At 41.4% G+C, this 13,748-nt stretch overlaps 1 protein-coding gene and 1 pseudogene across 1 annotated transcript; one reads left to right on the forward strand and one right to left on the reverse strand.

Moving 5' to 3' along the window:
• Nucleotides 1-5,381: 5,381 nt before the first annotated feature.
• On the forward strand, nt 5,382-9,484 carry LOC135517337 (proteasome activator complex subunit 1-like). The gene is made up of 11 exons (XM_064941547.1): nt 5,382-5,630; nt 5,941-5,973; nt 6,076-6,138; nt 6,279-6,380; nt 6,516-6,573; nt 7,804-7,901; nt 8,066-8,134; nt 8,428-8,495; nt 8,625-8,679; nt 8,781-8,867; nt 9,176-9,484. Exons 1-11 carry the CDS (start codon nt 5,592-5,594, stop codon nt 9,254-9,256), a joined length of 753 nt encoding a protein of 250 aa, XP_064797619.1. The 5' UTR covers nt 5,382-5,591; the 3' UTR covers nt 9,257-9,484.
• Nucleotides 9,485-9,759: 275 nt separating this feature from the next.
• On the reverse strand, nt 9,760-10,824 carry LOC135516960 (fat storage-inducing transmembrane protein 1-like; annotated as a pseudogene).
• Nucleotides 10,825-13,748: the final 2,924 nt, after the last annotated feature.

Below are 13,748 nucleotides of genomic sequence, written 5' to 3' on the forward strand. Positions count from 1 at the left end.
GCATTCAGAGGGTGAATGGGCAAGACAAAAGACTTAAGTGTCTGTCAACGGGGTATGGTAGTAGGTGCCAGGCGCACCGGTTTGACTGTGTCAAGAACTGCAAAGCTGCTGGGTTTTTCACGCTCAACAGTTTCGCGTGTGTATTAAGAATGGGCCACCACCCAAAGGACTTCCAGCCAACTTGACACAGTTATTATTATTTATTTTTTATTTAAGCTTTATTTAACTAAGCAAGAACAAATTCTTATTTTACAATGACGACCAACCCCGACCAACCCCTCCCCTAACCCGGGCGACACTGGGCCAATTGTGTGCCGTCCTATGGGACTCCCAATCACAGCCAGTTGTGATACAGCACGGGATCAAACCAGGGTCTGTAGTGACGCCTCTAGCACTGAAATGCAGTGCCTTAGACTGCTGCGCCACTCTGAGCCTTGAAATGTGGGAAGCATTGGAGTCAACATGGACCAGCATCCCTGTGGAATGATTTTGACACCTTGTATGGTCCATGCCCCAACGAATTAAGGCTATTCTGAGGTCAAAAGGGGGTGCAACTCAATATTAGGAAGGTGTTCCTAATGTTTTGTACATTCAGCGTACACATTAAGTACATAGCCAAGAGAAAATTCAAGACATTTTCAATCAATTTCCTTGTGTGCTTGTAACTGGTTTTGCATCTTTCTCCTTTGACTGAAATTGAATGTCAGCCAAATTAGATCATTCCATCATTGCAACACACCATAGCAAAACAAGGACCCGCAGACAATACAGTCCTATATGACAAGTAACTAAGCTGCTGATGCTTTATTGGAGGTCTGGAGCAGAGACGGGGTCGTAATCATAGTTGCCTGGTATACATTTCTGGTCTTGTCTCATTGTTCTGTAGGGTAAATACTGGATGTCTGTCAAACTGATATGCTCCCACAAGCATGTTTGAATACACTCCTAAAAAAAATTGTTCCGAAAGGGTTCTTCAGCTGTCCCCATAGGAGAACCCTTTTGGGTTCAATTTAGAAACCTCAGTGAAAAGGGTTGTACATGGAACCCAGAAGGGTTCTACCTGAAACAAAAAAGGTTTCTCCAAGGTGTTCTCCTATGTGGACAGCCTCATAACCCTTTTAGGTTGAAGATAGCACTTTTTTTTCAATAACAATTGTAGGCTACACTCTTAGAACCACTTTTCCAGAACCTTTTTTTCTATGTTGCTTCATATATGGTACCCTTGGGTTCCATAAAGGGTTCTATATGGAACCAATTTCAGTTCTAGAACCGTAAGGGGTGCCATATATGAAGCAAACATAGAACCCTTTTTTATAACCATCACCATCTCAAAGATGTTCCTAGAGCACAACTACTGAGCAAGCCCAGAAGCCCTAGAGCTAGACCCTCCATTCAACTGATCACTACCTACACCCTGCAAAGTCCAGAACTACTAGGCATCATCAAAAACATTGGGATATGCTATGCTTAGACCCAGCTCTAGGGAATACATTTCAGCAGCCTCCTGCAGTGCTTACTGTCGAGCTAAAAACTTTAAAGACAGTGCAGCCTGGTTTCAGAGCATTTCTTATTATTCTGTACATAATTCCAAGACACACCAGTTAAGATTTTAGCTCATTAGTAACTTTTTAGCTACTTACTACTTTTTAGGTACTTTGCCACTACTTAGCATGTTAGCTAACCCTTCCCCTAACTCTTTTAGCTAACCTTTCCCCGAACCCTAACCTTAACCTAACTCCTAAACTTAACCCTAACCTTAACCCTTAACCCCTAACCTAGCTAACGTTAGCGCGAGCTAGAATTCATAACATATCCTACGTTTTGAAAATCCGTAACATATACTGAACAAAAATATAAACGGAACATTTAAAGTGTTGGTCCCATGTTTCATGAGCTGAAATTAAAGGTCTCAGACATTTTCCATATGCACAAAAAGCATTTTTTTCTCTCAAATGTTGTGCACACATTTGTTTACATCCCTGTTAGTGAGCATTTATCCTTTGTCAAGATAATCCATCCACCTGATGGGTGTGACATATCAAGAAGCTGATTAAACACAGGTGCACCTTGTGTTGGGGATGATAAAAGGCCACTCTAAAATGTGATGTTTGTCACACAACACAATGCCACAGATGTCTCAAGTTTTGAAGGAGCGTGCAATTGGCATGCTGACTGCTGGAATGTCCACCAGAGCTGTTGCCAGATAATTGAATGTTACTTTCTTTACCATAAGCCCCCTCCAATGTTGTTTTAGAGAATTTGGCAGTATGTTCAAGCGGCCTCACAACCGCTGACCAAGTGTAACCATGCCAGTCCAGGACCTCCACATCTGGCTTCTTCACCTGTTGGATCATCTGAGATCAGCCACCCGAACAGCTGATGAAACTGTGGGTTTGCACAACTGAAGATTTTCTGCACAAACTGTCAGAAACCATCTCAAGTAAGCTCATCTGCGTGCTCATCGTCCTCACCACGTTCTTGACCTGACTGCAAGACCATGGTGTCTGTGACCAACAGATGCATATCTGTATTCCCAGTCATGTGAAGTCCATTGCTGAGAACCTAATGAATTTATTTAAATTGACTGACTTACTTATATGAACAGTAACTCTGTACATTTTTTGAAATTGTTGCATGTTGAGTTTATATTTTTGTTCAGTGTATAATACTAATTGTAATTTGTAACATATCATACGAAATGGGTGATGGACATCCACAAATCAATACATACCATGCGAAACATATCATATACTAAATGGACAGACACGGATTTACGTAAAGAATAATACGAAATGCTCTGAGACCAGGTTGGACAGTGTTGTCAGATCCGATGTCAAGCTCAAACAAGACCAGGCTCCTGCTTATCCACCCTGGCAATTGTGGCAATTGTACCCAATGCCAGTACACCAAATGTATGAAAAGTTTCCCGCACTGGTGGAAAAAGTACCCAAATGTCATACTTGTCAAACCACTCCACAAATTTCTTGTTAACAAACTGTAGTTTTGGCAAGTCGGTTAGGACATCTACTTTGTGCATGACACAAGCCATTTTTCCAACAATTGTTTACAGACAGATTATTTCACAATTCCTGTGGGTCAGAAGTTTACATACACTAAATTGACTGTGCCTTTAAACAGCTTGGAACATTCCAGAAAATGTTGTCATGGCTTTAGAAGCTTCTGATAGGCTAATTGACATCATTTGAGTCAATTGGAGGTGTACCTGTGGATGTATTTCGAGGCCTACCTTTCGAGGCCTACCACGCCTCTTTGCTTGACATCATGGGATAATCAAAACAAATCAGCCAAGACCTCAGAAAAAAATTGTAGACCTCCACAAGTCTGGTTCATCCTTGGGAGCAATTTCTAAACGCCTGAAGGTACCACGCTCATCTGTACAAACAATAGTACACAAGTTTAAATACCATGGACCACACAGCCGTCATACTGCTCAGGAAGGAGATGCGTTCTGTCTCCAAGAGATGAACGTACTTTCGTGTGAAAAGTGCAAATCAATCACAGCAAAGGACCTTGTGAAGATGCTGGAGGAAACATGTACAAAAGTATTTATATCCACAGTAAAATGAGTCCTATAATTTTACCAGGCAAGTCAGTTAAGAACACATTCTTATTTTCAATGATGGCCTAGAGGGTTAAGGGCCTGTTCAGGGGCAGAACGACAGATTTGTACCTTGTCAGCTCGGGGGTTTGAACTTGCAACCTTCCGGTTACTAGTCCAACGCTCTAACCACTAGGCTACCCTGCCGCCCCAGATCAACATAACCTGAAAGGCCGCTCGGCAAGGAAAAAGCCACTGCTCCAAAACCATCATAAAAAAGCCAGACTATGGTTTGCAACTGCACATGGGGACAAAGAATGTACATTTTGGAGAAATGTCCTCTGGTCGGATTAAACAAAAAGAGAACTGTTTGGCCATAATGACCATTGTTATGCTTGGAGGAAAAAGGGGGAAGCTTGCAAGCCGAAGAACACCATCCCAACCCTGAAGCACGGGGGTGGCAGCATCATGTTGTGGGGGTGCTTTACTGCAGGAGGGACTGGTGCACTTCACAAAATAGATGGCATCATGAGGGAGGAAAATTATGTGGATATATTGAAGCAACATCTCATCTGTTAGGAAGTTAAAGCTTGGTCGCAAATGGGTCTTTCAAATGGACAATGACCCAAAGCATACTTCAAAAGTTGTGGCAAAATGGCTTAAGGACAACAAAGTGGGGGTGCTTTGCTGCAGGAGGGACTGGTGCACTTCACAAAATAGATGGCATCATGAGCCATCACAAGCCCTGACCTCAATCCCATTGGACAATTTGTGGGCAGAACTGAACAAGCGTGTGTGAGCAAGCAGGCCTACAAAATTGACCAGTTACACCAGCTCTGTCAGGAGGAATTGGGCCAAAATTCACCCAACTTATTGTGGGAAGCTTGTGGAAGGCTACCCAAAACATTTGACCCAAGTTAAACAATTTAATGGCAATGCTATCAAATGCTAATTGAGTGTATGTAAATTTCTGACCCACTGGGAATGTGATGACAGAAATAAAAGCTGAAATAAATCATTCTCTCTACTATTATTCTGACATTTCACATTCTTAAAATAAAGTGGTGATCCTAACTGACCTAAAACATGGAATTTGTACTAGGATTAAGTGTCAGGAAGTGCTAAAATATACTTAAAAATATATATATATACTTATCAAAAGTAAAAGTATAAATCATTTCAAATTCCTTATATTAAGCAAAGCAGATGGCACCATTTCACACGTTCTCTTGATAAATGCGTAAATTTCACCCTTTTCTTGTACTGCTAAGCATTCAAAATGTACTTTTGGTTGTCAGGGACAATGTATGGAGTAAAAAGTACATTATTTTCTTTAGGAATGTAGTAAAGTAAAAGTTGTCAAAAATATAAATAGTAAAGTACATATACCCACAAAAATTACTTAAGTAGTACTTTAAAGTACAGCAGTTAGACTAGTGGTAAGAGTGTTGGGCCAGTAACCAAAAGGTTGTTGGATCAAATCCATGACAATCTAAATTACCATAAATTGAAATTCTCACAATGTGATCTACACGATTGCTGGTTAATTTGTGTTGGTGAGACCTCAGGGGAGTTACACAGTAGAATGTGTGAGCACCGAAGTCCCATTCAAGGTGTTGACCCCAACATGGCAGTGGTCTTCCATTTCATTGCCCCATAGGCTTTTTGCCAAAGAGCCATGGCAGCGTTCGTTCCTACAAAAAGACGCCATTACTATTGCTTTCTACAGCAGGGGTGTCAAACTCATTAAATGGAGGGCCTAGTGTCTGCAGGTTATTAAACCCACAATTAAACTACAAATCCCACGATGCTGCATCTTGAGCTTCAAAACTGGAAAGTACGGAACACTGAAAAGTGTTTACTTGCTTTCATTTTCACTTTTTGTGCTGACTAACTGCGACTGTTTTCCGCGTTGTGTACAATTAGACATTTAGGATAATCGCGCATTCTTTCAACTATTTAATTATTGCCTATTATTGCATTGAAACGGGTATTTTTTGACTATCAAATAAATATATTCCCATCACACAAGATGACTTCCATAGACATTCGCCCGGAGTCCAAGAAGATGGTAGGTTGTCAATTTAAATGTAATAAGTGTAATAACAAACAGAAGCCAAATGTAACCTAGAATCATTCATGGCTGTAGCCTACCAATATTATGTGTGTTTAGATAATTCACCAGCCCTGATAATCTTCAAGGCGTTTTGATAATTAGACCAACAGTAGATCCAGGTGAGGCCACATCAGGTGACCTTACCCCGGCTATCGTAGTCAGGTGTAAAGTAGAGACAGTGGGAGTTGGGTTTGCTGCTGTGCCTTGCATACAGTTTCATTTACAAAAATAAATACATCGTATTTCTTTGGTTTCAATTTCCTAGGTCGATGACTTCTGCACTCAGCTCACTAAAGAGGTAACTGACATATGTATTTTTGATAGTCTAATAAGCACATTTTAGATGGTAATCATGACTACGTCCAACGTTGGTAACTGATGTATTTCCTGCGCGTTATAGGCAGAGTCCCTGGTCACATCATTCTTCCCTCAGAAGATTGCAGAGATGGAGATGCTATTGAAGGTATGGACAGATGTTGACCATGAAAAAACACCTTTCGATTTCAGTCCAGATACATTGACACAATGCTATTGTAAGTAGGCAAATACGAGCTGTTTGTCAATGCTTTGTTTATCATTCATACCCCTTGAAATGGACCCCAGAAATCCTTTAGCACTGATGGCCTGGCAGCGCTGAAGTCACCTCTGGACATCCCAATGCCAGACCCAGCTAAAGAAGAGGCAAAGAGAAAGAAGAAAGAGGAGGTACATACATTTCACTAATTCAGCATTAAATCATGATTAACCCCTTGGATTACACTGGAATCATTACAAGTAGTATCAACCATGCAAATTGATGAATCTTGCAAATCCTTTACCCCATTCCTCTTTTTTTGTCAGAAAGAAGCAAAGGAAGGAAAGAAAGACAAGGACAGCGATAAAGAAGATGACGATGCAGGTAAAGACTCAATACCACCGATGTACCACCACAGTTAGTTGTTAAATTGCTGTATGTACAGATCTGGGATCATCTCCTAATCTTAAAAACGTCCTCCAGATATTGTTGTACTTTTTTACTGTTGAAAAAACGATATCCCCACTTGTGCTATGTCATAACATACCTTGACCACCTTTTGAGATATACATTTTATTAAGTAAATCAGGTTAAATCAGGTGAACATGAGACTAGAGTGACACTTTAAAGGCCCAATGCAGTCAAAAATGTGATTTACCCGCGTTTTATATATATTTCCACACTTAGGTTGGAATAATTTCATCCTGTTTTGGTGGGATGGGGTTTTGGCCTGCCTGGTGATATCATCAGGTGGTAAATTTGGGAATAGACCAATAAGAAAGAGTTACAAACCTCTCTGCCAATAACAGCTAGTTTTCCCCTCCCTCTTCAGACCACTGCCAGACAGTCCTAGCAAAATTCTTTCTTGAGAAATTGCTTTTTGTTAAGCTACTTTTGTTTATTTTTGACCATTTTAATGTAAAAGAATCACACTTAAGGTACTTAATTATTACCCAGAAATGGTTTGATATTGAGATATACCAAACATTATTAACACCTTCCTAATATTAATTTGCACCCCCCCTTATGCCCTCAGAACAGCCTCAATACTTCGGGGCATGAACTCAATAAGATGTCGAAAGCATTCCACAGGCATGCTGGCCCATGTTGACTCCAATGCTTCCCACAGTTGTCATTGGCTGGATGTCCTTTGGGTGGTGGACCATTCTTGATACACACAGGAAACTGTTGAGCGTGAAAAACCCAGCAGCGTTGCAGTCTTGACCCAAACCGGTGCGCCTGGCACATACTACCATACCCCGTTCAAAGGCACTTAAATATTTTGTCTTACCCATTCACCCTCAATGTCACACATAGACAAACCATGTCTCAATTGTCTTGAGGCTTAAACATCCTTCTTTAACCTGTCTCCTCCCCTTCATATACTAATTTGAAGTGAATTTAACAAGTGACATCAATAAGGGATCACAGCTTTCACCTGTATTCACCTAGTCAGTCTGTCATGGAAAGAGTTCTTAATGTTTTGTATGCTCTATTTAAAGTAGCTGTGTCTGAACTTTTAACCATTAGAGGGGGGACACAAATCAAATCTTAGATCAGTGCATTGGGATAGCTTTGTCCTACTCTGGGTTTTCTGATGGTGTTTTTCCCTAGGGCCTGCCTGTGGTCCGATCCCCTGCAACGAGAGAGTGGAAAGTCTTCTGAAGGAGATCAAGCCTCAGATCCAGATACTGAAGGAGAAACTCAACACCGTCAGTCAGCCTTTTGTCTCTGTTACTCTTTATTGGCCAAACTGTTATTTTACATCTAAGATTCACTAGCACATCTCTATTGCTAAATAGGTGAAAAGGCATGTGTAATTGTAAGGAAAGTGTGTATAGAAATACATACATTCTATAATCTCTTGCTCTGGCAGGTGTCAATGTGGGTGCAACTTCAGATTCCCAAAATTGAAGATGGGAACAACTTTGGGGTAGCTGTGCAGGTCAGTGTTATGAATTTCTGAGATTATTTTACCTTTATTTAACCAGGCAAGTCAGTTAAGAACAAATTCTTATTTTCAATGACGGCCTAGGAAGAGTGGGTTAACTGCCTGTTCAGGGACAGGATGACAGATTTGTACCTTGTCAGCTCGGGGTTTGAACTTGCAACATTCCGGTTACTAGTCCAACGCTCTAACCACTAGGCTACCGATTAAGATATTGTCATATCTATTATATATATTCATATTATGTTTGTTACCTGTGCAGGCTTATTTTCATTAATGTTTTTCCACAGGAAAAAGTGTTTGAATTGTTGACCAACACTCGCACAAAGATTGAGGGATTCCAGACAGAGATCTCAAAGTAAGAGACTTAGACCAAAATAATTTCAATTAGTTGTGTAATTACTCTTTACCTACATACTATCTAATTATGTATGTAATCAATGTGTTAATGTGACTAACACACACCTTTATTATTTGGTGTTGTCAGGTACTACAGTGAGAGAGGGGATGCTGTTGACAAGGCCTCAAAAGAGCCACATGTGGTTAGTATAACTGTGTTTTGTGTGTGTGTGTGTGCGCATGCACATGCTCACTTTCATTGGTGTGTGTGTGTTAACCATATTGCGTATACTTATAACTCAAGGGAGACTACAGGCAGCTGGTGCATGAGCTGGACCAGTACCAGTACTGTGAGCTGCGCATCGTGGTTCTGGAGATCCGCAACACTTATGTAAGCCAAGATGTCTGATGTATCATTCCTTTTTTCCCTTCATTAGAGTTCAAGTGCTCAGCATCCCTATAATGTTCAACCCAGAGTTGAATAACATTAACCTCAAGAGACCTCAAGTTGTCATTGGAAATCTTACCCGTACCAATTGATTGAGTCGATAATTACAATGCCTCCTGCTATTTTCATTGTACTTACCTACCCTGACATCTTCCACTGTTTGATGCCCTTGACATGAAAGGATGGTGTAAGAGATGATGAAATATTTCAGTGATGTAATTACCCTGCTATTTCTGTCACCCACTCACCAGGCCGTGCTGTTGGACATAATTAACAAGAACTATGACAAGATCAAGAAGCCCAGAGGGGACTGCAAAGCCCTCATCTACTGATGATCAACTGACTGCTGTATGTGCACTGGAGACGGCAATACACCTACTCAACCATTCACTGGTTATGATACAAATAGTGTAGTGCAACATGTTAAGATGATTGTTGGGTAACTGAATACATTCAGACAGTTCATTTAAAAATGTTTTCATTTTCAATGATAAAAATAACCCTGCTGTATTACACTCATTTTTATTCAGATTTCAAAATAAAGCAGTGATAAGACATAATGAAGTGAGTCGTGCTTTTATGCCTCAAGGTGAGATTTGAAAGTATTTAAATATTTTGTTTAGGAAACGTGAAAAATGTGAGACTTTACTCCATCCTGTGGTAATGTACATCATCGTCCTGTTATCCAATTCGATCTTATTGGTGTTAGGAGTTCTCATTGAATATAAAGCACCAGAAAAGCGCAAGAAAAAATCATAACTTATTTTATAAAAACTATCAGAGCCTTTTTTTGCTGTGGAGTGTCAACCACTCTTATCCTAAGACATTGTTTTGGTCAGTGCCTCCACATGTCATGGACATCTCTCTGAGTGGTGGTGAGTAGTCCCTCTCCAGGCCACCCAGGACCGCATCAGCTGGGTTGCAAATGATACCAGCCCTGCTACAGCCCCCTCCAGCCCAGATATCCTAGAGCTCCCCCCAGCAGCTGGGAGGGGAACCTATGGTAAGTGAGCCAGCAGACAGAACAGCATGATTAGCCACAAGCCCAGCAGGGAGACACAGAGCAGGCCCTCCTAGGGCTAGGTAGGGCCCCAATATGGCAGTCTCCTCGGCCAGGAGGAGGCAACAGAGGAGGAGGGTGTCCTCAGAGACCTCTAAGCCTCGCAACAGCATGCCCACTTTCAGGCATGAGGCCTTGCCCTCATGGAGCAAGAGTAAAGACTGACCTGGGACACTGGTTCCCTGGCCCAGATTCAGGCCCCCATCCAGTGTAGCAGGCATTGGGTTGTAGCCGCTACCTGCTGCATTCTCCAGCAGAGTCAGAAGATGGTGACAGCACCACCACAGCACTCCCATGACAGCTATCCGTGAGAGGTGGCGAAGGGAGAGAGGGGGTTATCGACAGATGGAGAAGAGGAAGGAGCCCGTGAAGACACAGGCCCAACCCCAGCACGATCACAGGAACATCCTGAGAGAATTCAAAGCAGACCTTCTACAGTAAATGTTAGATGGCTATATAGCTCGGGACAGAACTAGATGGTATGGATACTTGGTGAATATTATGTGTAAAATCAGGTAGCATAAAGAATACATTCATTGATCACAAAGCAACAGTAAGAGAAAAATAATAACTTATCTACTCAATCCAATATTTTATATCATGCCCGTTTAATCCCCATAATACTGTTTGGTGTTGGTCTATGTCGCGACAGTCTTCTCACCTGCAGAGGTAGTGGTTTCTGTTTGCAAAGATGCTGTACTTGGACACCCACAGACTCAGCGCTGGTCCAAACAGAACCAAGCCTGACAACAGGAGGTGAAAAGGGTGTCTGAATATGGCACTACCAAGCAGTCCAGCCCAAAGGTCTGTCACAACCACCAGAACTGTGTTGAGAAACATGACAAGCTTTCCTGGTCAGCTCTGTTCCTGAGCCACTGGTGTAATTTACTTATGTTCATTTGCAAAAATTCCATTTGATTTTGTCTTCAATCTTTCGGTCCGTTGTTTCTTTTCACTTTTCTTCAGTCACATCTTTAGATGTTCAATTTTTTTATCATCCTCTTCCAACCTCTTCCTGTTGGCCGAGAGTGTACTCTGTTGTGGAGTACAGTGGGGCAAAAAAGTATTTAGTCAGCCACCAATTGTGCAAGTTCTCCCACTTAAAAAGATGAGGCCTGTAATTTTCATCATAGGTACACTTCAACTATGACAGATAAAATGAGGGGGAAAAAATCCAAAAAATCACGTTGTAGGATTTTTAATGAATTTATTTGCAAATTATGGTGGGAAATAAGTATTTGGTCACCTACAAACAAGCAAGATTTCTGGCTCTCACAGACCTGTAACTTCTTCTTTAAGAGGCTCCTCTGTCCTCCACTCGTTACCTGTATTAATGGCACGTGTTTGAACTTGTTATCAGTATTAAAGACACCTGTCCACAACCTCAAACAGTCACACTCAGAACTCCACTATGGCCAAGACCAAAGAGCTGTCAAAGGACACCAGAAACAAAATTGTAGACCTGCACCAGGCTGGGAAGACTGAATCTGCAATAGGTAAGCAGCTTGGTTTGAAGAAATCAACTGTGGGAGCAATTATTAGGAAATGGAAGACATACAAGACCACTGATAATCTCCCTCGATCTGGGGCACCACGCAAGATCTCACCCCGTGGGTCAAAATGATCACAAGAACAGTGAGCAATAATCCCAGAACCACACGGGGGGACCTAGTGAATGACCTGCAGAGAGCTGGGACCAAAGTAACAAAGCCTACCATCAGTAACACACTACGCAGCCAGGGACTCATATCCTGCAGTGCTTAAGCCAGTACATGTCCAGGCCTGTCTGAAGTTTGCTAGAGAGCATTTGGAAAGAAAGAACACCATACCTACTGTGAAGCATGGGGGTGGAAACATCATGCTTTGGGGCTGTTTTTCTGCAAAGAGACCAGGACGACTGAACTTTTTTTTCTTTACCTTTATTTAACTAGGCAAGTCAGTTAAGAACAAATTCTTAATTTCAATGACGGCCTAGGAACAGTGGGTTAACTGCCTGTTCAGGGTCAGAACGACAGGTAGTTTGAACTTGCAACTCCGGTTACAAGTCCACCGCTCTAACCACTAGGCTACCCTGCCGCCCTGTGTAAAGGAAAGAATGAATGGGGCCATATATGAGATTGAGTGAAAACCTCCTTCCATCAGCAAGGGCATTGAAGATGAAACATGGCTGGGTCTTTCAGCATGACAATGATCCCAAACACACCGCCCGGGCAACGAAGGAGTGGCTTCGTAAGAAGCATTTCAAGGTCCTGGAGTGGCCTAGCCAGTCTCCAGATCTCAACCCCATAGAAAATCTTTGGATGGAGCTGAAAGTCCATGTTGGCCAGCAACAGCCCCAAAACATCACTGCTCCAGAGGAGATCTGCATGGAGGAATGGGCCAAAATACCAGGAACAGTGTGTGAAAACCTTGAAGACTTACAGAAAACGTTTGACCTCGGTCATTGCCAACAAAGGGTATATAACAAAGTATTGAGATAAACTTTTGTTATTGACCAAATACTTATTTTCCACCATATTTTGCAAATAAATTCATTATAAATCCTACAATGTGATTTTCTGGATTTTTTTTTCTCATTTTGTCTGTCATAGTTGAAGTGTACCTATGATGAAAATTACAGGCCTCATCTTTTAAAGTGAGAGAACTTGCACAATTGGTGGCTGACTAAATACTTTTTTGCATCACTATGTACTGCAGCTTTATCTGTTCAGTGTTGTGCTGTACACTCCTATCATTGGTGTTCCAGTGTTCCCTCTACTTTCTCTATACATTTAAACTCAGAAATCTGAAAAACGCCTCTGCTCTACTGTAGCCTATACCACATTGCAAATGTTATTATGGCTTTATTATAAAGTGCCCTTCTCTTCAACAGTACATTTTACCACACATTGGATTGCATCTTGGTGCACAGATTTGTTTAAAGAAAATGTTGTGCCTGGGCCTATGATTTCTTAATCTGGCCCTGCACACAAGATCAGCCTAATAGATTGTGAAATGTTTCCAACCAGAGTTGAGTACTGTACTAATGCAATACAGTACAATACTCTTCGTACACCAGTATTGTGATGTAAGTATAATTGTGTCATATGTCACAAAAATTGTTAATACATTTAGAGTAAAAGCCAGTCTCTTTTTTTGGCCAAGTCCTCTTTTCTAGGCCCTCCATTCAAAGGCTCAGATGTCGATGTCAAAGCTTATTTGAATCCATCCGTGTTGTCTGTGTTTGTCACAAGCAACGCATGCCTCACAGAGCATTCTCAAACTCATTCCACCACTTAACATTCCATTATATGCTGCTCCATGTATCCCACCATTTAACATCTGCCTGTATTCATTCAGATACGAGCCCCTGGTGGTTTATCTCAGAGATACTTACTAATAGCCTCAGAGGCCAGTCTCCAGACAGCTCCCATCCTATATTTGTGTTAATTGTTCACTCGTTCTCCTCCCTTGCTCTCTGAGAGTGCCAAGAAATCTGACTCGAATATTAGAGTTCAAACAACATTCCTGCCGTTACAATACCCCCCACGGACCTATGATGTGGCTCTATATCAACTAATTGTCTGTTAGCTGTGGTTGGCTATGCATTATGTTAAAAAAAAAATCCCCTCTTGCTTCTTATTGCTCAAGCAGTGACTTTTGTGAAAATCCATCTGTAAAGCAAATTACTGCAAAGACAGGTGACTAAAGTAGTAACAATTACAGTTGTTATCAGATAACCTTTCCTGATATCAATCTGGCAATTCCCTTCATATTATTTCTGA

This window comes from Oncorhynchus masou, chromosome 28 (assembly GCF_036934945.1).
Source record: "Oncorhynchus masou masou isolate Uvic2021 chromosome 28, UVic_Omas_1.1, whole genome shotgun sequence".
NCBI lineage: Eukaryota > Metazoa > Chordata > Actinopteri > Salmoniformes > Salmonidae > Oncorhynchus > Oncorhynchus masou.

Excerpts from the sequence above, each read along its gene's own strand:
- LOC135517337 (XM_064941547.1), top strand. The coding sequence starts at position 5,592 with ATGACTTCCATAGACATTCGCCCGGAGTCCAAGAAGATG. Across the intron at positions 7,902-8,065 it reads TGAAGGAGAAACTCAACACC|GTGTCAATGTGGGTGCAACT; the intron begins GTCAGTCAGCCT and ends TTGCTCTGGCAG. Across the intron at positions 8,680-8,780 it reads CCTCAAAAGAGCCACATGTG|GGAGACTACAGGCAGCTGGT; the intron begins GTTAGTATAACT and ends TTATAACTCAAG.